This window comes from Chiloscyllium plagiosum, chromosome 9 (genome assembly GCF_004010195.1).
Source record: "Chiloscyllium plagiosum isolate BGI_BamShark_2017 chromosome 9, ASM401019v2, whole genome shotgun sequence".
Classification (NCBI taxonomy): Eukaryota; Metazoa; Chordata; class Chondrichthyes; order Orectolobiformes; family Hemiscylliidae; genus Chiloscyllium; species Chiloscyllium plagiosum.
In genome coordinates, this window is record NC_057718.1 from 29,446,328 (window position 1) to 29,470,460 (window position 24,133).

The 24,133-nt window shown below is 37.3% G+C and overlaps 2 protein-coding genes across 2 annotated transcripts in view; one reads left to right on the forward strand and one right to left on the reverse strand.

Annotated features, from left to right (window-relative positions):
• The window catches only part of abcg8 (ATP-binding cassette, sub-family G (WHITE), member 8), a 57,269-nt gene extending 54,688 nt beyond the window's left edge, over nucleotides 1-2,581 (forward strand). Inside the window, exon 13 of the mRNA XM_043695631.1 lies at nucleotides 2,028-2,581. Coding sequence (XP_043551566.1) covers nucleotides 2,028-2,141 — 114 coding nt within the window. The 3' untranslated portion in view covers nucleotides 2,142-2,581. The remainder of the gene's footprint in view (nucleotides 1-2,027) is intronic.
• The window catches only part of lrpprc (leucine-rich pentatricopeptide repeat containing), a 143,150-nt gene that overhangs the window by 2,600 nt on the left and 116,417 nt on the right, over nucleotides 1-24,133 (reverse strand). Inside the window, exons 29-36 of the mRNA XM_043695628.1 lie at nucleotides 23,236-23,377; nucleotides 18,861-18,987; nucleotides 12,945-13,033; nucleotides 11,048-11,252; nucleotides 9,155-9,294; nucleotides 5,961-6,076; nucleotides 1,095-1,169; nucleotides 40-124 (exon numbers count right to left, since the gene is read on the reverse strand). Coding sequence (XP_043551563.1) covers nucleotides 40-124; nucleotides 1,095-1,169; nucleotides 5,961-6,076; nucleotides 9,155-9,294; nucleotides 11,048-11,252; nucleotides 12,945-13,033; nucleotides 18,861-18,987; nucleotides 23,236-23,377 — 979 coding nt within the window. The remainder of the gene's footprint in view (nucleotides 1-39; nucleotides 125-1,094; nucleotides 1,170-5,960; nucleotides 6,077-9,154; nucleotides 9,295-11,047; nucleotides 11,253-12,944; nucleotides 13,034-18,860; nucleotides 18,988-23,235; nucleotides 23,378-24,133) is intronic.

Consider the following 24,133-nt stretch of genomic DNA (forward strand, 5'->3'; position numbering starts at 1 on the left):
CTTTATTTAACAAAATAAGCCTGACATTAAACAATTTACCATAACATTTCATTAGATATGAATACGCCACTTCTTTTTCTGGAAAATCTTTCATCAGATCAAGGAGCCCTGTGATCTTGTGAGCCTTAGAAAAAAAGAGACAAATAAAATTTAACCTGATAACAATACGTTGAACATTTTGTACCATACTGCTGGGTAATTAACTCCTTAAACAGATAATGCCTTACATTTTTACAATGTGACAAGCATTTTTCTCCATTCATATTACCCTCATTTGGAAAATTAAGACTTATTTCTGCAACATTGCAGAACAAGGAACAATTAGCACAGTATCATTAGAAGTCAGCTATTTTTATTTTAGCCAAAGTGTAAAGAATTGCGTCAGAAAGAAAGCCATTAGAGAAAACAGCACTAATGGGTATATCAGATGACTCCAGTGGGTGATAGAAATAATTTGAAGGTGAGTGAAATCATGTGTAAAATATCAGAAGAGGGCTGTGTTAATCTATTCAAGAAGAAACGAACCAGTTTTACCGAACAGCTTTTTAATTCAGCAGCAATTCCTTACCAAAGTGGTTATTTTTGGGGCAGCCAGTGACATGGCAGAGAATTCGAAGGTAATTTGAGACTGTTCTTCAGTGATTGCAGTTCAACCTCTTTTAAAGAATCTGATTTCGGAAATAGGACGGGACTAACACCCTTAACTGCTTGCACATCTTTTTCAATTTGAATGAAAAATTTACAAGTTTAGCTGGGATTGTTTATTTCAATGAGGTGGGTGAGGGGCTAGAAGAGGTTTACCTACAGAGGTTAAGAAAAAGGAAAATGAGTTGTCCAACCCAAATAGTCAACATTTCCAATAGATGGTACAGTGTCACTTGCCACTGATAGTAGCTCAGGAATAAAATGCCCAGGGATGTATAGGTTAGGTGGATTAGCCACGGTTAAATGCAGGCTTACATGGATGGGGGGGTCTGGATAGGATGGTCTTCGGAGGATCAGTGCAGACTTGATGGGCTGAATCATCTCCTTCCTCACCGTAGGGATTCTATGATTTTTTTACAAATATTTTGCAGACTCTTCTGTGTACATACCTGCCCAGGTTTCTGTGCAGACTTAGCAACGAATGAAATCAAACTTTTCTTCTGTTCGGCAATTGCAGGGCACCTCTGAAAAACAAACCCAAACCTAAATGCAACCAGTGTAACTATTTGGGTAAATACCTTAACTTTATGTTGAAATAGCACACAATTGCGAATTAATGAACATTCACTAAATACATCACATTTGAAATATTTAATCCTATAATTATGAGCCATATTTAAGAATGTAATTTCCAGTTTATTCATATTTTCTGACTTAAGTTGTGAATGTTAGTAATGAATGATACAATAATTCCTCATCCTAAAGTTGTCAAGCTGAGTATCAAAAGGCCAAATACAGAGCAGTAGTTCTTCCATCCAGAAAATAACTCCTATTGTATTCTACATTAGTTGTCTCTGTGGCCGAAGTAAACTGCTGTTTCAGTATCACTGTGACAAAATGCTATGCAGGTAAGATTGTACCCAGCTCAAACTGCGGAAGCTGACCATATAGATGACCTCTGTAACTAACAGACGAGAGTTGCATCTTTTTGGTGAGGCAGATGTGAATTTCATGTTCCCAGAGTGAAACAGCACTGTAGAAACCCACAGTAATGTCAAGAAATTAAGTGAGTATTTTCTTGTTTTCTGTCAAAGTCCCAACTTGAATTGAGTCACACTGTTCATTGGCTATGATCTTGCACAAAAGTCATAAGCCAGAAATATAACCTGCACCATATTAAATCAATTAAATAATGGCATCATATCAAAAACAGCATGCTCAGTTCAGATATAGTGCAATTTAGCAAAATTGTAGTGTGAGTAATTTTTACAAAATAATAATAGCTTAATGCCAAAGTACATTACTTGAAGTTGCTATTCATCTTTCAGTACTATTCTCCTGCCTTGCTGAACTAATATTTATTCACCAAACTCCTTCAACAGCATCTTTCAAAACCACATCTACCACCTAGAAAGAGGAGGGCAGCAAACTCACGGGAACATCACCACCTAAAGGAGTATCTCCAAGTGACTTACCATTCAGACTTTGAACTCTGATCAACATTCTTTCACTGCAGATGTCAAAATCCTGGAATCTACCCCAGGATTCATTACCAAATGAAATAGCAGTTCTACAAGGCTGCTCAGCACACTTTCACAATGGTAAATATACAAGGCAATAAATTATTGATGCCCATATAATTGAGAATAAATTTCAAAGATATTTTCTGCCATTGCCCATTCACATTACAACCCATAAAGTACTGCAGTTTCACATCAATGCCATTTATCCAGTTTTTATACATGCCATTTTCAGTTAATTATTTTAACAGTTGCACATAGTTTACATGTTGCACTAACACAAAACCTACTCGCAGACCATCTTCCTTTCACCTTTTGTCTGTTGTTAAAATTATTGCTCAAAACATCTGAGATTTCTTTGGGATTTTTTTGATATCCCAAAAAAAATCTCGGTATGCTATGAATGATCAGGGCCACTCCCATTTACTACTTTTTAACAGATTGAAACATAAGGGAAATGCTGGTTTTATTGTATTTTTACTTCTGTAGATTTCAACCTGACAAGTATCGAGGAGGAGGACTGAAATCAAAACATCCTGGCCCATTATACCATCCCAATAAAGGTGTTTGACTAAGGCATCTGTTGGGATTTTGCCCCTTGACTAAAAGGATAACACTAACTTTTCATGAGAGAAAAGTTAGAGAGGGCATACATATCCAAGAACGTTCCATTAGCATAAAAGAAAACCACTCAACTGTGAGTATGGTAATCCCAAAATCAGAGATGCATTTTACTCGAATGAGGGGCTGCCCATCACAAACAAAATACACTGCACTAAGTTTAAGAAAATACTTCAAACAACAATTCACAATATTTTATTCATCTTGCAATTTCCTCTCCACCCTTGAATTTTCAAATAGCCACCAGGATTTGAAAATACCCACCGGGATACTCCCAAACAATGGCCTTAAATTAGACTGTCATTAACAATGTACAAAATCACAGCACCAGAATATGGTCCAACAGGTTTATTTAGAAGCACTAGCTTTCGGAGTGCTGCTCCTTCCTCAGGACCTAAAAAACAGAATTTATAGCAAAAGATTACAGTGCCACACAACTGAAATGATATATTTATTGCAAAAATGCAAGAAAGCAGGAAAAGTCCTAAAACTGTTCAATATATCATTTCAGTTGCATGACACTAACTTTTTGCTACAAATTCTGTGCATTATGGTCCTCCTCCACAGCCACCTGATTAAGGAGCAGTGCTCCAAAAGCTAGTCTTCTAAATAAACCTGTTGGACTATAACTTAGTTGCGTGATTTTGAACTTTGTCCACCCGTCCAACACCGGCTCCTCCACATCATGATTAAGAATGTAAGTCTTGGAATAAATATAAAAATTGGAAACAAATATAAATCCATCAAAAAAAGAAAAAAGGAGTTTGATTTTTCAGTTGGAACCAGATATGTGAACAGGTTCTCTCTCTGGGATGCTCACCAAACCTACATGTGCCTTGAATTTCTATCTCATATCTGCAGAACTGCATACATGCTTCCACAACTCGAGAGCAATACAATTATTTATAACCTTAAATGGATAAAATAGACCAAGTAGCATTACGCATAACTGATGACATGTTTGAATTTGGCAAAGTGTATCAATTTGCATCAAAACAAAACCCTAAGAGATTTTTAAAGTTTGTTGCAAAGGCAAAATTTATAACTATCATCATGCACTGTGCTAGGTTGATCTCTTAAGAGATATGATTCGTAGAATCATAGAAAACCAACAGTACAGAGAAAAGCTCATTCGGTTCACTGAATCCACACTGACCCCCGAAGAGAATCCCACTCATATCGCTGTAACCCACATTTACCTTGGTTAATCCACCTAATCTGCACTTCTTTGGACTGTGGGAGGTAACCAGAGCATATGGAGGAAACCCACGCAGGCTGTGAGAGAATGTGATTTATGAGCCTGAATCCTTTTTACTGGTCAAGATTTATTTATTTAATATGACAGAATTCCCCACATCCAAAAAAGTGCATTGGTCAACATTTATGTAATTATACTGCTCAAATTTAATACATTAATGCTGCTGTTGGTGTTATGTTTATATAAGAGTTCCAAAATACCATAGTCTAAATGTGCAACAATGTTTGACAATAGATATTAATTGTAGGCTGTTCCAGCTCAATATGTAGTTTGGCTTGCTTTAACTCTTTGCATTTATTAATCATATAATATTACAAGCAAAAGCTGTGTTGTTTACTGTTGGAAGAGAAAAATGTGCACAGGCTGACAGCATGAGTACCCATGAACCCAGCAATCTGCAATATCACTGATTGTTTGGCTGCCACCTGCTGGGAACAGACTCTTTGTCAGTGAGTGTGTGTACACTGTCAATGGCAGCTTTTATTCCCTACAGACTGCTCAACATTTGCTCTGTTTTACGTCTTAAACCATCAAAAAGCCTGAATGCTGTTGTCTCATTCCCTGAAGATTACCACCCTGTCATTTACTGCAAATTCAGAACATCGAGCAACAGCAACTTATGAATTTATGCATTTGTTATTTTGTTGGAAAATTGCAGACAGAACATGACTGATAAAATACCATATGCCGCAGCAATAAATCTTTACACCTTTCAGGAACGTTTTCATTTTTTTATGTACAGAGGAAGGATACACTGAAAACACTGGAAAATTAAAGCATAAAGTAACAGAAAAGTTGTTAGCAATACCAACATTCTGTGAACAAATGTAAAAAAAACTAAACAGATTCTGAGGATTTCCAGCTTAATTACAGGAATCACTACTACTTTACTGGTAACTAACTTAAGAGAACAGATAGCGTTTTTAATTTTGCTGCAGAAGAATACACTGTATACATAGGTTTCACGTCCAAGGAGAAAATGTTTAGGATTTCAATTGAGCAGCATCAATTTTACATTACACTTAGTATCATCTATTTCTTGGGATTTGTAGTGGTACTTTATTACAAACAGGCATGTGATGTACTGAAATTGAGAGCAGTGTAAGGAACAATAAGGAAAGAAATCAGAATCTTTGTTCTGCATGTGTCACAGTGAAATAGGAGTTTAATTACAAGAGATTTTTACTCTACTGTTGTTAATGACAGTATAACGATATCATGATTTCTGTCTTCTGCAACAAGCATAGGAAGTGTTTTTTAAACCGTAATATTTTTAAAAAGTTATGCACCATATCAGAGCAGAATACACAATTGCCCACTTGCCCAATTCTGAACAGTGATGCATCGCACCGTAATGATTACAGCTGCACTCAGTATTTGATCTTATAAAGATGCACTCATAAATAAAACGTGTCCCAACTACACAAAGAAGTGAAAAATAATTATTTATCAGATTTCCTATCTCTCATTTATCTCGTGATTTGATCTGCTACATTTAGCACCAAGTTCTGACGTAGGGTTACTGGACTTGAAAAACTAATTGATTTCTTTCCATAGATGCTACCAGAGCTGCTGCATTTTTCCAGCAATTTATTTTTGTTTTTGATGCACAGCAACTGCAGTCCTTTTGCATTTAAAAAAAAAATTAACACAAGCATTGAGGATATAATTGAGGAAACTCAAGAAATATTTTCAAATCCTGAGAGAGAAGACGTGAACATACTGCTGAAACAAAAGCCCATTAAGTTAATAGCATCCATTCTGATCATTACTCACAAGGTAGTGCGCAGTAACATAAGTTAACATTATTGACACATTTGTTTAAATATGCAACTCCAAACAGAAAAAGGAGAAAGGCAAAGTGACTATTAAATAATTTTTTTTACAAATCATATTACAGAATGATTAATGAATACCTGTAAAAGGAGTTTGGCATCTTCAGTTCTGTTGAGATCCATATATTGTAGGAAGAGGTCAGTCGCGGGCCTATACACTGCAAAATGATTAGCTAACCGCTCAGCCATGGCGCTCACTGCAATATAAAAGGCACCAAATGCTAGTTTAGTTTAAATATAGCAAAGAATCTTATATTTTGCTCTATTGGCATTTAAATACTATTGTAACTTTCTCAAAAAAATTGTCATAGAATTTAACATTTATGTTTCACTTCACAAAGGTAAATGCTCGGGAGAAGGAAGAGGTTGGGGGAGGGAGGAGGTCACTGTTTAATTCGGGTGTATCTGTCAAAACTATTAAGGCAGCCTATCCAAAGAGGTTAACTCAGCACCAAAAAAAATTAGAATAGGATAGGAAAAGGAAACTCCAGAGGAGAAAGTGAAGCCTTGCATTTTATATAATGCATTTGTTTCTTCCTAGATCATTACAGAAAAAGGGAGTGGTTAGTTAGCTCAGTTTGTGGACAATTGATTTGTGATACTGAGTGGTACTAGCTGTACGAATTCCATTTCCATGCCAGCTGAGGTTACCATGAAGGTCACACCTTCTCAACCTGAGGCAGTGACCCTCAGAGTAAACCATCACCAATCATCTCTCTCCAGTGAGTGTGCAGCCCTCGGGTCTTCAAGACAGTTCTTTCTTATTGCCATCGTGGAGCCAGAAGTGGTTCAAATATTGTGTCTGAGTTAGGAAAATGATAAGTTCAATTTATGATTAGGTACACGTGAATGGACAAAAACTGCAGAAATCTGAAAGTCAAAAGGAACTTGGTAGTACTTGAGCATGGAACAAATAAAGCTAGCATACAGGTTCAGGAGGAAATTAGAAAAGCCAATGCAATGTTGGCCCTCAGTTCCAGGGGTTGGGTATAACAGAAGGAAAGCCTTACTGCAGCTGTACAAGGTGCTGATGATATAACATCCGGAGTAGTGAGAACAGTTTTGGTCCCCTTATTTAAGGAAGGATATAATTTTATTGGAGGCAGTTCAGAGAAGGTTCACTAGGATGATCCCTGGTATGAAGGTATTGTCTAAGCAAGTTGGGACTCTATTCACTAGAGTTCAGAATGAGGGGTGATCTCATTGAAACATAGAGGATTCTTAAGAGGCTTGACAAGGTAAATGTTGCGAGGATGCTTCTCCTCATGGGAGAGCCGAGGACCAGAAGGCATAATATTACAATAAAGGAGTGCCAATTTAAGATTGAGATGAAGAGGAATTTCTTCCAAGAGTTGAGTGTCTTTGGAACTCCCTGTCAGACAGCATCATGGAAGCAGAGTCCTTGTGTACATTTAAAGGTAGATAGATCCTTGATCAGTGCAGGAGTCAAAGATTAAAGGAAAAGGACAGGAGAGCGGACATGAGGGGTGTAAGATCAGCCATGATTCTATTAAACAGCTGAGCAGGCTTGAGGGGCTGAATAGCAGAATACTTGGTCAGCCAAGATAAAGCAACTAGTCTCAGTGTTCTCAAGTAGAGCAGAGAAATGCTAGTCAGGGGGATTTGGTATGTTTTGGTGCAGCCATTTGGGCACCGGCATTTTGGCACAGCCGGTTGGGCGCCAAACCTATGTGGCGCCAGCCCATTTGGCGACGGACGTTTTGGCACTAAGAACATTTCTTTATTTGTAAATCTATCTGTATGGATAGCTTCAGTGTAAAAAAATTACAATATATCTGTTATATGACCATCTGTTATGTTGAATAACCACGTATGTTTATCGAATGGTGTAGATAAGTTTTATTTCAGCATAAATATACTACTTGTACATATGAACATATAATTGCATACATTTTTTGTACTAAGTGGTTTTGTATATTGTAGTTGAGCTTGCAGCCTCGAAAAGACCAATAGGTATGTTGCTGTTTGCACTTCCTTTGTATTCATTGAGCTAGTACATATTTAGAAACAGGATATGATGGCTGAGGAGGTATTAACAAAACGCATTGATTAACAGATTTAATGTTTTTAGTGATTAACAGATTTAATGTTTTAGTGATTAACAGATTTAATGTTTTTATTTTTCAATAAAGTTAGTTTTAAAACTTTAAAAAGTTCTACCTTTGAATGATCAACATTTTTTTCCGAGTGCCAAAACATCTGTCGCCAAACAAGCTGGCCCCCAAATGGCTATGCCAAAACGCCGGCGCCCAAACGGCTGCGCCCAATCATCCCATTTCAGGTCAGGGATACAACTCTCCATTACAAACTAACAACCTCACTGGAAGCATGCATGTGGACATCATTTCAGGATAATCCTACCAATATCCCACAAGAGGGTTCCTAGCAATAAAAGATGGACTTGGAGGCATGGGAGCTTTGGAGCCACACCCCCATAGAATTTTATACAGTGAATACTATCCCTAGTAAGGCACTAGTGATTGAACAGTAGTCACAGAATTGGAACGGCATCTGAGAATGATTGATACAAATGGAACTATGCTTCACGCAAAGTACCTTGGTGGGAGCTAGAGAAAGGAAAATACCATTAACTAACTGCTTTCACAATGACAAAGGGAGTCAGCTATTTCGTCAAGTTACTTTGTTAACTTTCCAAAGCTTCGTAGCTAACCATTCAAGTTTGAGCTTACAGGCCACAAATTTTACATGTGCTTTTCACAAATTTGTGAAGCCATTGGTCCTGCAAAGACATTTAAATTTATAAGGACAGACTGTAAACAGAAAAAACAATTTGGAAGATATGACTAATTGATGTGTCACCGCAGCAGAGTCTCAAGCTCATTGTACTTATCTGATAAACACTCTTCCAACTGCATGATTATGGTGCTGCAAGTCACCCCATTAATAGCTATGAAACCCACCCAACACAATGGGTATGAGAATTGTCAATTCCTAGCACAGTTAATAGTAGTACCACACACATTTTGTCTGAGCTACCCATGATTGGACACCAAAAAAAGCAGATGACCGCAACTCCTATCACAGGAGTGTGAAGGAAGATCCTGCATAAATGGAGCCAAATGGAAGCATTAGGGCTCAAGCTGAAAGGCAAACAAGCAACACCAAAACAACTAAAATTTCAAATATAAAACTTGGTTAAGTCCTAGACCATACCCAATATTGATCTCTCTTGCATTTTTGAATTTAAGTACAAGAATTATAAACAAGCAGTATATAAAGTCAGATAAACTTACATTTGTCTATTGCTGCTTCACAATTTTCCTCTAATATTTTTCTAAAGACATAGGACATGCTAGTTGCTTGCTGCTGAGGACTATTTTCTCCTGGAATGTAGAATGGTTCAATATATTCCACTGCTGTGTCAATATTGTTACTGAGAGAAAACAGAACAAAATGTTGGATTGTATCTTAAAGTTACAATCTTACAAGTAGCCGCCAGATACAAAACAGAAAACAAAGCACAAATGCATTTTTTTTTAGAAAATTTTGCTATTTGTTTGAATGGTTGTTACTATAGTGAAGCAAAAATGATAAAACTGGTAAAATAATTCAGGTTGAATAGAGACAAATCAACAGTAATCAGATGCAGCATTTGAACAAACTGACCTTGAGAAGTCTAACTTACAGTGATGCACTTGTAAGAGGAAATAAATTTGTGTTAAATGGCAGATGTTGTGTGGATATCTGCACGCTCAACTCACCCAGTTTACAAGCTCCAATAAATTCTTAAACATGCAAATATTGCACTAAGGCATCATCTCTAAATAATTCAGGCTAAAAAGACATTTTAATCTTTATCACGCTATTAAATATTTATTAATAAAGATACACACATCCTTCTAAAAATATCACTTACTCTGCAAGTAAAACGCAAGAGTTGAAGAAAAGGAATAAAGAGTTCGATTGTACTGGAAATTGCGATACTTTCAATCAAATATTAAGCACAGGGTAAAATAAAGAAACAGGTTGGATATTTGGGTTTGGCAGAAAGACTCAGGCAATGCTATAGAAATCTTTCTTTGCCATTAGTCCAAATTAGGGAAATATAGAAAAAGTTTTCACACATCCACACCTTGGTAAAATCAAGAAAATTAAAATCCTAACACCATGCCATATTTTGCTAATGCCCGGTGTAGCATTGTACCATGAAAGATCATGACTGTTAATTGCTTCCTATTCAGAAAAAGGGCGTTGTATCAGAGAACAAGTTAGAAAAATGTAAACCATTTACAGTAACAATATTAACAAGCGCTTTATAAAATGCAAATATCTGCCCCAAATTGCTATTGTAATTAAGCAAATATACTGTAAATAGAATGTGATCATTGGCAATAAAAATTTTATATTCAACTCATATTGTTGACAAAGATTAGCCGTCAGTTAGCTCACTCCTGAGGTAAAAGTTACATTATTCTTTTTAAATGAAGGTTGAAATTAGAACAGGAATTATGAAAGAAGAGAATACTAAAATTATTTGGCACTGCTCATAATTTTTTGTATTAAAATGTTGGCTAAAATTCTCTTCAATCTGCTGTTAATCTTCCATTAAGCAATTTTCACAAGTACTTTATTTGTTAAATTAAAATGGATGTTCACAACCAATGGTTAACTGAAATGATTACTGCCATTCCAACACATTTTTGAAACCTTGATGTTTAAATTCCAAGCAAATACTTACTGAGTTAGGGCCAATATGTTCTGAATAGTCATTAATACTGCTAATAACAAAGGGTGATTATTTTCACTTTTCAGGAAATTAGTATATTGAGGAGGAAGCAAGAAAGACAACAGCAAAGAGAATGAGAAAGCAGATAACTAAAGGTTGGCATAATACAAAAAAAAACAAAAATAAGTATGCTTATACATACATGAATGCACTTCTCCATTAAAAATTAAACTGTTAACAGAATTGTGCTGCTTTCAATAAATGTCTTTTTTAGGAGAATACAAACACTTCTCAAAAAAAAGTGAAAATATTTCAAATTAATAGGATATTCTTGAAACCAATAAATTATTTGTGAAGCTCAAGTTTCATTAAGCTTGCAAGAAGATTTATAGTGGCAATCTTACTTGAATTCAGAGTGGTATATTTTGCTAAATTATCTCAACAAAAAAAAATTACTTACTTCTTTATATGAGCCAGGACTAAGTTATTGATAAATAACATCTTGGACAAGTTGATATGTCGTGCCAAGTTGCTCATCAATTTTTCCACAAACTGAATTTTCTCCACATCACCCTTGGAGGCTAAAGCTTGGACTAACCGTGCAACAGCGAGCTGACTGGGTACTTGATTAACTTGCAACATCTCTTTTAGGGTAGAAGCAGCATCTGAAATTAAATTTAACCAAATATAATGAAGGGATTTTATAAAAAGTGTTAAAATATTATTTTTTGCAAAATAATTTCACAAGTGCTGCAACTGCATTTCCCCCCAGTAGTTGCAAGCACAAGTCAATAGGCGACAAAACATCTTTTTCCAACTGAAGCAAAATTGATTTGACACTGAAAATAAGTGAATCTTATGACTTTAGTTAACATCTATGAAAATGATTCCTTTAGCTCATCAAGTTTACAGGTCGATCTGTATAATATTTCCGTTTTTGTCTAACCTTTTGAGACCCATTTTCTTCAAGAGAAGGGCTGCTTTTGATTGATAATCACACATTGATGTCAGATATGAATAGTTTTAAAACGTTACTGATTCAAATTTAGTGAACTTAACTTGCACGTGTAAAAGTTCTCGTCTATCCATTAATCAATACATAGGCAAGTTTGAGGAGCACCTTATTCACATTTACCTTGAACAAAAATGTTGGTTTCCATCGGATTTACAAAAAAAAACTTACTTCAAATATTATCCAAAACAATGTTGTGCAAAATAAATAGACCATAATGAGAATATACATATTCATCTCAGTTTCAAAACCGGAGATTCTATCTCAGAGTTGCACAAAATAAGTTTGATTTTGTGGGGGTAAAACAGTTTCAAGGAGGAAAGTGCCACAACATTAAAAACAAATTATTAATAAAGGTTGCTTTTACATACTTTGTCTGAAATGCAGTATTATTAAAACAGAACTGATTTAATTGTCCTTCCTTTAAACAAAGCATTTTCAATATGAACATGTGGTTCTATGCTGTAACTTCAAATACTATCTACATGTCATTTGTTCTAATTTGATAATTAAATGTTTTTAGTATCTACTATAATTATAAAATGAAAGAACAAAAACTTAAATGTAATTTTCAGAAAGAAACAGCATTGGAAAAATGTTGAACATTTAAAAAAGATGAATAGATGGAAGGGATAATACCTTGAAATCTAATCTATGAAGTCTTATCTTCTACTTGTAAAGCAGAATAGGACTTAAAAGAACACAAGTATAAATAAAGTAATTACTGTACACAAAAACAAAGTTTCAAGTTTTTGTAGATGTTTTGGTTAACAATAAACATTTAAGACTGTTAACATCAGCATCATCCACTACCTCTCTCAATATTTAATTTATCAAGCAAAAATAATTCTTAGGCAACACCTCAATGAAGATAGTAAGGTTGAATCCCTCGTACCTACCCCTGCAGAAAAGTTCTTACCCAATATCTCTTTTCGAACAAAATTTCTTTAGTTGCAATTGCTTTGCAGAAATTTCTATTATTTTGCAACTGTGTAAAGGTGAATTTGCTCATTCATCCATTTCTAAAATTTTTGAAAGCTTGTACTTTTCACCCACCACCCCCACCCCCTAAGTCTGCAGCCCACTGTTTTAGCTAAGACAAAACCATCCTCTGTTAAATGGAATGGAAACTGGACTAAGTGGCCAAATGACAAGTACATTCATATTCAGCTTCAGTTGTATTATAGATGCATATATAGTAATTTATGTCTCCCAGCTACTACAAAAGACTCTTGATAAGCAGGTAATTTGCTAAATGGACTCCTTTATCACAGCTTACGAAAGGCGTTACATGAAAATCTGCAGAGGCATTAACATGATGTAAAGGTCATAATGTGTGACATACCTTTCAGATTATCCCGCCTAACTTGCGTTATGATGAGTAGGCTGTTGGCAGCGTCGTTCAGTGTAAAGCCCTTGATGCGGGTCTCAACTCTAAAGAAGCAGACATTTAGAAAGGAATTACTGACATGCTTCTGATATGATAATAAATGGTTGAGACCGAGGTGAAATTATAAAAACTACCATTCCAATGTTAAAAATTTTGCCACAAATGTCGACCTGTAGACAGCTTTTATGTTAGAACGTCAAATACTGAAATAGTGTTTTTTCTCTCCCTTTCTTTCTTTTTTTTGGTTCTGACAGCTGCCATAAGTGGTACCCTAGGCAGTAGAGAGAGTAATGTTTAAGCAAGTGGTCTAGCTTCCAGAACATTATCTCTTAAACATGAAGATATTAGACATTGAAAAAGTCGCAGATCAGAGTCTCAGCTTGTATGTGATTTCGGTGGGGGTTGGCGATTGCAAATCATGTTTCACTGTGAAATCAGAGTCATATACAATATCTACCACTGACGGTAAGTAACAACAGTTGTTTTTGTGCATCTAAACAATGAAGCCACGTTATCCATGGGAGGATGTGTTCTTCATCCCAAAACCTACAGCTTTGTGACCGAAACACTAGGTGCCTCCTAAAAATCAATCCACCTAACACCATATGCAGCCATGAAGTCACACCACAAGTGCAAAATCATTTGGGTTTTTGTATTGATTCTCTGGATGAAAATTTAACAATCTGGCCACAAAATATGATGCACTTCCTGGAAAACATGTAAAATATTTTATCCTACCGTACAATAAAAACATACAATTGCTGAACAATTCACACTTGAAAATCAACACAGTCTGTTACACAACTCTTGTCAGTTTCGCTCATTTGGCAGAACACAATTGTTAGAAGGTACAAAAACAGATATTACTGGAAAACTTCAGTAGGTCTGGCAGCATCTGTGGAGATAAAACAGAGTTAACTTTTCATGTTCAGTGACCCCTTCTTCAGAACTGATTGTAGGCTAGGAAAAGCTTTGAATATTTGCTGAAGGTGGGGTGGTGAGATAAGTGGAGATGAAGCCCAAGGAGAGAGAACAGTAATTGGGCAGAGAAAGGAATGGGTAAAGGTCAAACTTGGAGAATCAATGGTTGCTAGCTGACAATGGGTTGGTTATGGCAGCAGCTTATGTGATGACAAGACCAGGTATGGGGGCTTGGGGTAAGGACACAACCCTAAATTATTGAACTCAATACAGAGTCATGAAGGCTGTGCAGCACCGTAGCAGAAAATGAGATAATTGCTCTTTGAGCTTACGTTGAGCGCTGCAGTGAGCCCTAAGATAGAGATGTTGGCCAGGGAACATAGTGATGCGTTGATTTGGTAAACAACAGGAAGCTCAGTATTACTGAAGCACACATCAAGCCTCATCATCACATGGGCTGCTACCACAACGGACCCATCGTCAGCTACTAATGGCCCCCATTAGCTGTTTTTCATTTTCCTCGGCTGACCTTTACCCATCTTTTTTTAATCTAATCAACTGCTGTTCTCTCTCTCTCTCTTTGGACTGCATCTCCACCTAATGTTTACTTCTCTCTCCACCCTACCTTCAGCATATATACCAAACATTTTCGAGCTACAATCAGTTCTGAAGGAGGGTCACATGTCCTGAAATGTTAACTCTGCTTTCTCTCCACAGATGCTGCCAGACCTGCTAGGTTAGATTAGATTAGATTAGATTACAGTGTGGAAACAGGCCCTTCGGCCCAACAAGTCCACACCGACCCGCCGAAGCGAAACCCACCCATACCCCTACATTTACCCCTTACCTAACACTATGGGCAATTTAGTATGGCCAATTCACCTGACCCTGCACATCTTTGGACTGTGGGAGGAAACCGGAGCACCCGGAGGAAACCCACGCAGACACGGGGAGAACGTGCAAACTCCACACAGTCAGTCGCCTGAGGCGGGAATTGAACCCGGATCTCTGGCGCTGTGAGGCAGCAGTGCTAACCACTGTGCCACCGTGCCGCCCACCTGTGCCACCGTGTCTCCAGCAATTTCTATTTTTGTTCCTGATTTCCAGCATCCATATTTTTTTTTGTTACTGTTAGAAGAATGCTGCTGTAAAATAAACCGAATGCAGGGTATTCAGCAGATCAAAAGATCAAATTTGATGGACACTGAAGATTCCACTAGACCCACTATCCTGTCCAACAATCCCCTGATCCAACTTAACCATAAATAGATCAACTGATCAATTATTTTTCGACTCATTTGTGAAATGTTAATAAGGTTAGTACTTTTTCCTATACCAATCATTACATTTCAAAAGCAATTTATGAGAAGTTTTGAAACATTAAAAACACTAAAAACAGCTTCAAAAAATATATAATACTTGACAATTATGCTCCCAATTAGACAATATAAAAGCAACCAGGTGCAATAATTTAAGTCATAACATCGCAAAACTACAAATCGTGCAGCTCAGTAAACACCTTTCCCATTTCACAATGCAGTTATTTCATCTTCAAACAGCATTGGAAGCACATTCATAGGAGGTTCTACATAACTGCAACTTCTCCAATTTAAACTTATTATATATAATGAATGACTTATTGTATCAAGAATCTTGAAACAGTAATTCAGAGATCATATGATGACTTTGAATTAACTGAAGATAGCATTTGATTCAAAAACAATGAACATTTACAGGAATGCCTCAGGTGGACACTAAATAAAAAGTTAAAATAAAATCAAAAAGAACTACAACCTTGACTGCTTCATAGTTACGTCTCATGTTTCCAGACTGAAGGTGCACAGGTTTGCATTTGGTTAAAATACATTCTTTGTAGCAATTTCTGTCCATACGTCAGAAAAAATTTCATTCAGGAAAATAAAGCCTGTAACATACAGACAACTGATCTGGTTCCAAACTTCATAATTAAACATGTCACCTTGTCTATAAACAATCTACTTATCTTCACCCCACATCACAAATCATCCTGCAACTCCCCTGCCCACTCCTTATTACTCATCAACCAACTGAACAATGCAGGTTTAAGCCCTTATTAAATGAACTGCAGGCATTAGGAAGAGTGGTGGTACACTACTCAGAAAATAAAAACTTACCATCAAACATGACTGCATTTAACAGGCCAGGAGTACTATCACTAAGCCAAGCTGAGTTAGCTGAGTCACAGCTAAAATACATCAGTGGTTGTATTCATTCATTATTCAAACTGCATTACTGAGAACTTGTACATTGCCTGCCTTCTTGTAATGATCCTTCAGGTTAGTATTAGACTCTGGATCTCCTCATTCTAGATCATCTTCTATTTCAAACCTGTCCATGTTTCTTAAAAGCAGCTTTCTATTGCAATTGCTCAAACGTTTTGCTCATTCCTTCCATTTGCTTCATTTTCCTAATAGAGGCATGACAAAATTGGGAGGAACAATAGGCCTCTGTAATTTGGCTTTGCTACTTTGGATCACAAAACTCCATCCTTGGCATATGATTGTTCAGATCCCACTTCATGCATTTTTTACACACTAAGCATGAAAATGATTTAACTTTACTCAATCTTCACTCAGCTTTTCTGGTGGAGGACACAACATTTGATTTACCTTTCTTAATTATTGATTATACTACAATATTAAAAATGTCCAAAAGTACTGCAGGTTAACAAGCCCAATTATCAACCATGCTTAATTGGGAGAAGGTGAGGACTGCAGATGCGGATCATAGTCGACAGTGTGGTGCTGGAAAAGCACAACAGGTCAGGCAGCATCCGAGAAGTACGAGCCCTTCATCAGGAATTCTCTGAAAGGCTTATGCCCGAAATGTCGATTCTTCTGCTCCTCGGATGCTGCCTGACCTGCTTTGCTTTTCCAGCATCACACTCTCGACTCTGATAACAGCTCAATGGAAGGATTCAGTATTCTAACAGAACAATCACTGGCCAAAACGTTCAACTAGTTTCTTGTCTGCTTCAACCCTGCTCATGCAATCCAAAGTAGACAGAATTTTACTCAGAAAGTGAACCAAAGGACACAGAGAAAAGGCAGGAAAGTGGAGTTGAGGAATATCAGATCAGCCATGATCTCAATGAAGGGCAGAACAGACTTGATGTTCTGAATGACCTATTTTTGCTCCTACATCTTGTGGTTTTATGGAACCATATTGTGTGGCATTCGCCCCATAACCAATCATTTGTCGCTGCTTCAAATTCTTGTTCAGTTTCACCACAACAGGTTCAATGGGTTTCTGTCTGTCCAATTCCCTGTCATAATGCACTCCATGTTTAGCAACACCAAGAACGTTTCTTCCTGGTTTCTTGATTTTCACTGAGAAATTTTACATGGATGCTTCAACATCATTGGAATATGTGGAGAAATTAGCTTTTCCTTAAGTCAAAAAAATTGTAATTTTAAAAGTCAAGTCTTAAGCAAAACCCATTTCCCACCACCAGCATCATCTCCATAAATGTCTTCTACAGGAGTGAGCCCAAAAGTAGACAGTTCTCTAATTGTGGCCTAACTGAATTTTTGAATACATTATCCCTTTTCTCTGACATGATGTCCTTGGCCACTCCAAAAAAACCTTTCCTGACCATTTTATAATTTTACCGACCATGGCTCGTGCTTCTGGGGAATGAGACACTTAGTTTATTTTCCACATGAACCATTTTGTCGGTTTCCTGAATTTATTCATCAATTGCTGCTTTGTGCTGTGGGTCTGCTTCTGCCAAGAACTATATAGAGTCTTTCCAAATATTTAACAGCTTTATATCCAATTCCTTTTGTTAAATGTGAAAGCCTACTCCCTAATTCACTTTGTCTTTTAATTTTCATTGTAATTGTGCACATCAGAGAATTCAAATTTACAGTATCACTTCTTTAAAAGGGGCTCACTGAATAGTTCGATATAGTTAAATAACAATTTAATTCAGCTGGGAGCCATGAGATCTCTACCTTATAAGCAAATTGGGGATATATAGATGCCTGTTCTGTTCTGGCTTACACCTTATATCTGCCCTGTCTTGGTTCTTTTCATCTACAATGCACTACCTCACACATCTGCACACAAATGGGATACTCGCTCTCTCTACTCCTGCATAGATCTTCAGTTTATTCTCATGCTTCATTAAGTGTACAGAAATCCTTTACTTCCTGGACATTTCTAAAGGCATGATTTTTTTTTCCCACCAAATAACTGTCATTCAGGAACAAAGCTTTCCTGTTCTAAATGACATGCAATGCACCATCAGTCAAGCAGTGCGTGACAATCTTGGAGAAATTAAAAATTTTTAATGATGAAAGGACATTATCTTTAAAAACCAGAAAGCGTCAATCCATGCAAGAAAAAAAAGTACATAATCCACACTGTACAATCTTTCAACGAATGAGGATTACACAATTTGTCAGAGGGCCATTTGAGCTAAACTTGAACAATTATTGCAGTCCACTACACCAAAAAACATCCATCCATTGCAAGCACATTGTGACCTCAGGAATTCTGAAGGCCAGAAGAATCAGGTCGTGACTATTACTGCGATCAATCCTAAGAAAATCCTTTGTACTGTACAGGGTTAAACTATCCCTCTCAGTCACTTTCAGCCTCCAGGGTTCAAGTAATACAGCATTGGTCTCTGGATTTTCTTACTCTCAAGAGCCAATCCCCTTAATCCCTGCCTAAGTACCCATTGCTCAATCGTGATTTCTCCTTTTCCATCTGTCAGTCTTAAATCAACAATTTGTACATGAGACAGTGTAATGCAGACAATAAAGGATTTACATTTCACTATCCGCAAATCTTTTCCTTCAATTAAAATGCTGAACAAGTGTTAGGGTGACTATTGGAGGTTAGCACTAACATTTTTTACATTCCATCTTCTTTTCCTTTCACTTCATTAGAAAAAAAACTTACTTGCTTCTGACATCCATGGCTTCCTCCAATAACCCATGACTCAGAAGAGTATTCATGAAGCTTGAATAAGCTGCTGAGCTGAATACTAGACCCTTCGTTTCAGCTTCCATGAATACATTAAGGGCATCTAAGAAGAATGAAAGGAGTATTTTATTAAAATAAATCATAAACACACAATTCTGCTAATATTTGCAAGTCCTTCAAAACAAATTCAAATTCAAAACTAATTTTTGACAGCTCAAATCAAATTATTTGGGCTTCTTCAGTCATTAGTTTCATTTATTATTGAAGGTTAAATTTGATCAATTTATTTTATGAAGACTACAGCAGAAAACAAATACCTTGTAGTAGTATTGCAAATGGTTTTAAAAAACAAAATAGGCAGCAACCAACAGTCTGGATTTTGAACACTACGTTTTTTGTTCCTGGGACTTATTTGACGTATCCAAGGATTAAAATCCAAGTATTCAGATGTGGTTCATATATTGTCTTTAATCGTGTTCATGATTTTTCACTGTGTTAAAACAATCTTCCAGTCTCAGCACTAAACCTGGTGCAAAGATTGGTGTACCAGCTACATTATACAGAATTTTCATTTAAAGCATTACTAATGGTCTATCATGGAAATTAGCTATCGATGGCATGATTCCATTTTAGCTTAACCCCATCAAAAGCCATTTTCATGCAAGTAACTCCAATATCTGAAAACATAGGTTTTGATGAGGTTGGTATAAGTTTTATTTTACAAAACAGTTGAATGAGTGTTCTGAAGGAGGGTCATGGGAACCAAAACTTCAACCACTTCTCTCTCCACAGATATTGTCAGACCTGATGAGGTTTTCAAGCACTTTTGAATGCATATCTCAAGAGTCTGCAGTATTTTGCTTTTAACCAAATGACAACTGTGATTGGACCAACAATGGGAACAATGAGGTACAAAACCTTTCATTCTAACTAGTTGCCTGGTTTTGGAAAGAAAAAGAGTGTCAGAAAGAAGTATTGCATTCATATTGTGCCTTTTAGAGCTTCAAGATATCCCAAAGTGCTTCAAAACCAGTGAAGTACATCTGAAGTAACACAATTATAATTTAGAGAACATGAGAGCCAAGATGCACACGATGACATCTGGCTTTAATCAGATAATGTGTTTTTGTGATGTCAGGGAGGGTTAAATGTTTACCAGAAAACATTTCCACTTGGCATAGTCTCAGAAATGTTTTTCATGTCATTGATTTAAAATCTTTCAAAGATGACAGTTTCTGACAGCGTAGCACTTTTTCCAACACAATACTGGAATACAAGTCTAGATCGTGTGTTCAGGCCTGGTATAGAGTTGCAGGCCATGTCATTCAAAATGAGACTTATGTTCCTGACGTTGATGTTGACACTGAGCTATAGCTAGCATTTAGAGACAAAGCAAAAACCAGAACAAAGCAGAAAAGAAATTATGACAAGTCATTTCATGACAGAATCAAGCAAGGAAAGCCATTTTACACCATGTGGGTTGCTGCCGCATGCTCAATGAGGGTAAGCATTAATTAATGGTCACAAAGATCCAGTGAGAAAACATACATAGTTTAAAAAGTAGGATTGCAAGTGATATTCCAAATGTGGTTATTACTAAATCACTAAACAAGCCACAATTGAAAGGAAGTCTCTGAGATATAGTATAGCTTATGCACAGAAGCATTATGTTTCATACAACTGCATATAGTCCAAAATAGCACCATTTTAGTCCTCTGAATGGAAAAAAATTACAAAGGCAGATTATAAAAATATTTCAATCTTTAAAATTTGATTGATAAATTTTGATGGAATCGAAGGGAGGGGAAAGGAGACCTTGATTGCATTTCTCTAACTACAAATAAACCAGTCACTCCAGATCACTGCATTCATGAAAAACTGTTAGTATAGTATACCAGATTTTTCCATTGAACAGGATCTCAAGGACTCAGTTGATTTTTCTATCCATCTTTATTCTAATCTAACAATTAGCAGCATGAAAGTGGCTACTTAGCCCATCATATTTACAGTGCCCTTTCTAAGAGTAATCCAATTTAGGCCCCTAACCTCAGCTTTTTCTCCACAAGCTTTCAAATTAGTTCTTTGCAAAAGCATGCCTGATTGCCTTTTCATGTTGCTATCAATAGGATCTGTGCCCCTTTGAGGTACTACGTTCTAGATCTTAACAACAGTAATTTAAGAGTAATTACTTAACTGGACCCTATTCAAGGACTGAACCAGTTTGGATAAAAAATGATATAAAATGTCAATAGGTCATAAATTTACATTCAAGCAGTAGTTCTGGACCAACAGGGAAATAAACAGATGAGTTTAAAATATGGTATGAATGTGCACAACGAAGTAATGCAAGTAAGTCATCGGAAAGACAGAAGGTTGCATCCGGACATACAACATCTTGCCTCCAAGATCGGCATTATTTTGTACACCTCCACTTAGTCAGTCACACCTCAGCCTCCTCCATTCTGAGAAAAACAACCTTTGTATATCTAATCTTTCCGCATTCCTGCAATCTTCAAGACCTGCCGACATACTTGCAAATTTCCTCTGTACCTTAAAGCCCTCCCTGTAATGCAGTGACCTGAACTTCACACAAACCTCCAGCTGTGGTCAACCAATGTCTCATACAGTTCCAGCATGACATCCCTGAACATGTACTCAATACCTTAGACCATAAGACATAGGAGCGGAAGTAAGGCCATTCGGCCCATCAAGTCCACTCCGCCATTCAATCATGGCTGATGGGCATTTCAACTCCACTTACCCGCATTCTCCCTGTAGCCCTTAATTGCTTGTGACATCAAGAATTTATCAATCTCTGCCTTGAAGACATTTAGCGTCCTAGCCTCCCCTGCACTCTGTGGCAATGAATTCCACAGGCCCACCACTCTCTGGCTGAAGAAATGTCTCCGCATTTCTGTTCTGAATTTACCCTCTCTAATTCTAAGGCTGTGTCCATGGGTCCTAGTCTCCTCGCCTAACGGAAACAATTTCCTAGCGCCCACCCTCTCCAAGCCATGTGTTATCTTGTAAGTTTCTATTAGATCTCCCCTTAATCTTCTAAACTCCAATGAGTACAATCCCAGGATCCTCAGCCGTTCCTCGTATGTCAGACCTACCATTCCAGGGATCATCCGTGTGAATCTCCGCTGGACACGCTCCAGTGCCAGTATGTCCTTCCTGAGGTGTGATGACCAAAACTGGACACAGTACTCCAAATGGGACCTAACCAGAGCTTTATAAAGTCTCAGTAGCACAACGGTGCTTTTATATTCCAACCCTCTTGAGATAAATGACAACATTGCATTCGCTTTCTTAATCACGGACTCACATTCTGATGTCCCTGATCACTAACTGAATGTGAATTACTTAATCTCCCAGGTGTGACTGCCTCCTGAAACAAAGCGTCCAGGTAACTCTTCCCCTCCCAGATGTGCCGCAGTGTTTGAAGCTCAGATTCCAGATCATCAACTCTGATCCGGAGTTCTTCCAGCAAACAACACTTGCTGCAGATGTGGTCACTGCCATTCACAATGGGATCAGCGAGCTCCCACATCATACAGCTACCTTGCCCAAAGAAAGAAAGTTTTCTATATGCCTCCTTTACCACCTCTTGTCACCTTCAGAGACATGATCGCATGCAATCCAAGGTTTCACCCTTCCTCGACTTCTCTTAATACCCTCTGGTTTACTGGATATCTCTTGCATTGTTTGCTTTCATCAAATGCATCACCTTACACTTCTCTGCCCACTCAAACAAACTATTGCTGTGTTCCTGACGTTGACAGCCATCCTCTTCACTACCAATGACCCGGCCATTATTTGTGTCAGCAGTAAATTTCCAATCATGTCTTCACAATCAAGTCTAAATCATTAACATATAGCACATAGGACAAGGGCCCCAAAACTGCACCTTATGAAAGACCACCGGAAATCACCTTCCATTTACAAAGACATGCGTTAACCATTACCTTTTCTTTCCCATCATTGACTGAATTTTGGATATAACTTGCCACATTTCCTGGAATCCGATTATCTTTCATCTTCGCTGATTAATCTTGAACATGGGACCTTATTAAATGCCTTACGACAATCAATATACTCAACATCCACTGCACTAGTCTACTCAATCCTCCCTATGTTCTCTCAAAAAATCCAACTATGTTAGCAAGATCTCTCCTGAACAAAACCATTGTCTGAGTAATTTGTACCTTCCCAAGTAGATCTCCTTATGGATTCCAGTAATTTTCCCACCAGAAATGATTTGGCCTAATCGCTTCCATATTTTCTGTTCAGATTAATTCCTAAAGACGTTAATGTATCATTGCCTTTGTTAAGTTATCATAAATTGTACCTTGAATATGATTCTTCTTGCACAACATGAGCAGTCGACGCTGATAATCACTTGAAGAATCAATGGTCAAATCAATAGTTCTTGTTTGCGTGGCTTGATTGAGAGTAGATGAAGTCGATCTTACAGCATCCTCATACCATGACTGAGAAATATTTTTAGAAATTGCTTTTTAATACAGAACAAATATATTACTAAAGAAAGACGAAAAGCTGACACTTTGCAGCTTGTACTCATCAGGACGAGGACACAAGAAACAGATTTGAGGAAATGGACACAAATTTATAAAGCGCAGGAAGTGGCTGCTGATTGGTTTGGCCAGTGTTGGCACGTAGAGCCAATATCTGTCAACCTTTGTATCTCGCATCAGGTGGAATGACTCTAGGCTGATTCAGGTACCGCAATAGGAATGCAGCATAGTTTAGCAGTCTCTGTGACCATTTTTTTTCAACGAAAACAATATCCCTTTCACACTTCAAATACATTGATGCACTCTGTTACATTTGCAATATTAGAATGAGCAGCTTATCAAATAATGAGCAATGTGATAGAGGCGGCAGTGTGCTCAGTTGATTGAATGGCTGGTTTGTACTATGGAATAATGCCAATACTGCAGGTTCAATTCCCCGAGCAGGTTAAGATCACCATAATAATCACACCTTCTCAACTTCTGCCCTTGCCTGATGAGCGGTGACCCTCAAGTTAAAATGAGAGCAGTCATCTCTGTACCTCTCTCTAATGAGAGGTGAAGCCCCCTTTGGAACTGTGGCAGCTTTGCCTCAGATCTTCCAAGCAGAGAGGGATATCTTTCACTAGTTGATGCAAGTAAACAGAGAATAAAATCTGTGGCATTTAAAAAATTTCAAGAAATATGAGACCTACAGAATGCCCAGCTGGGGGG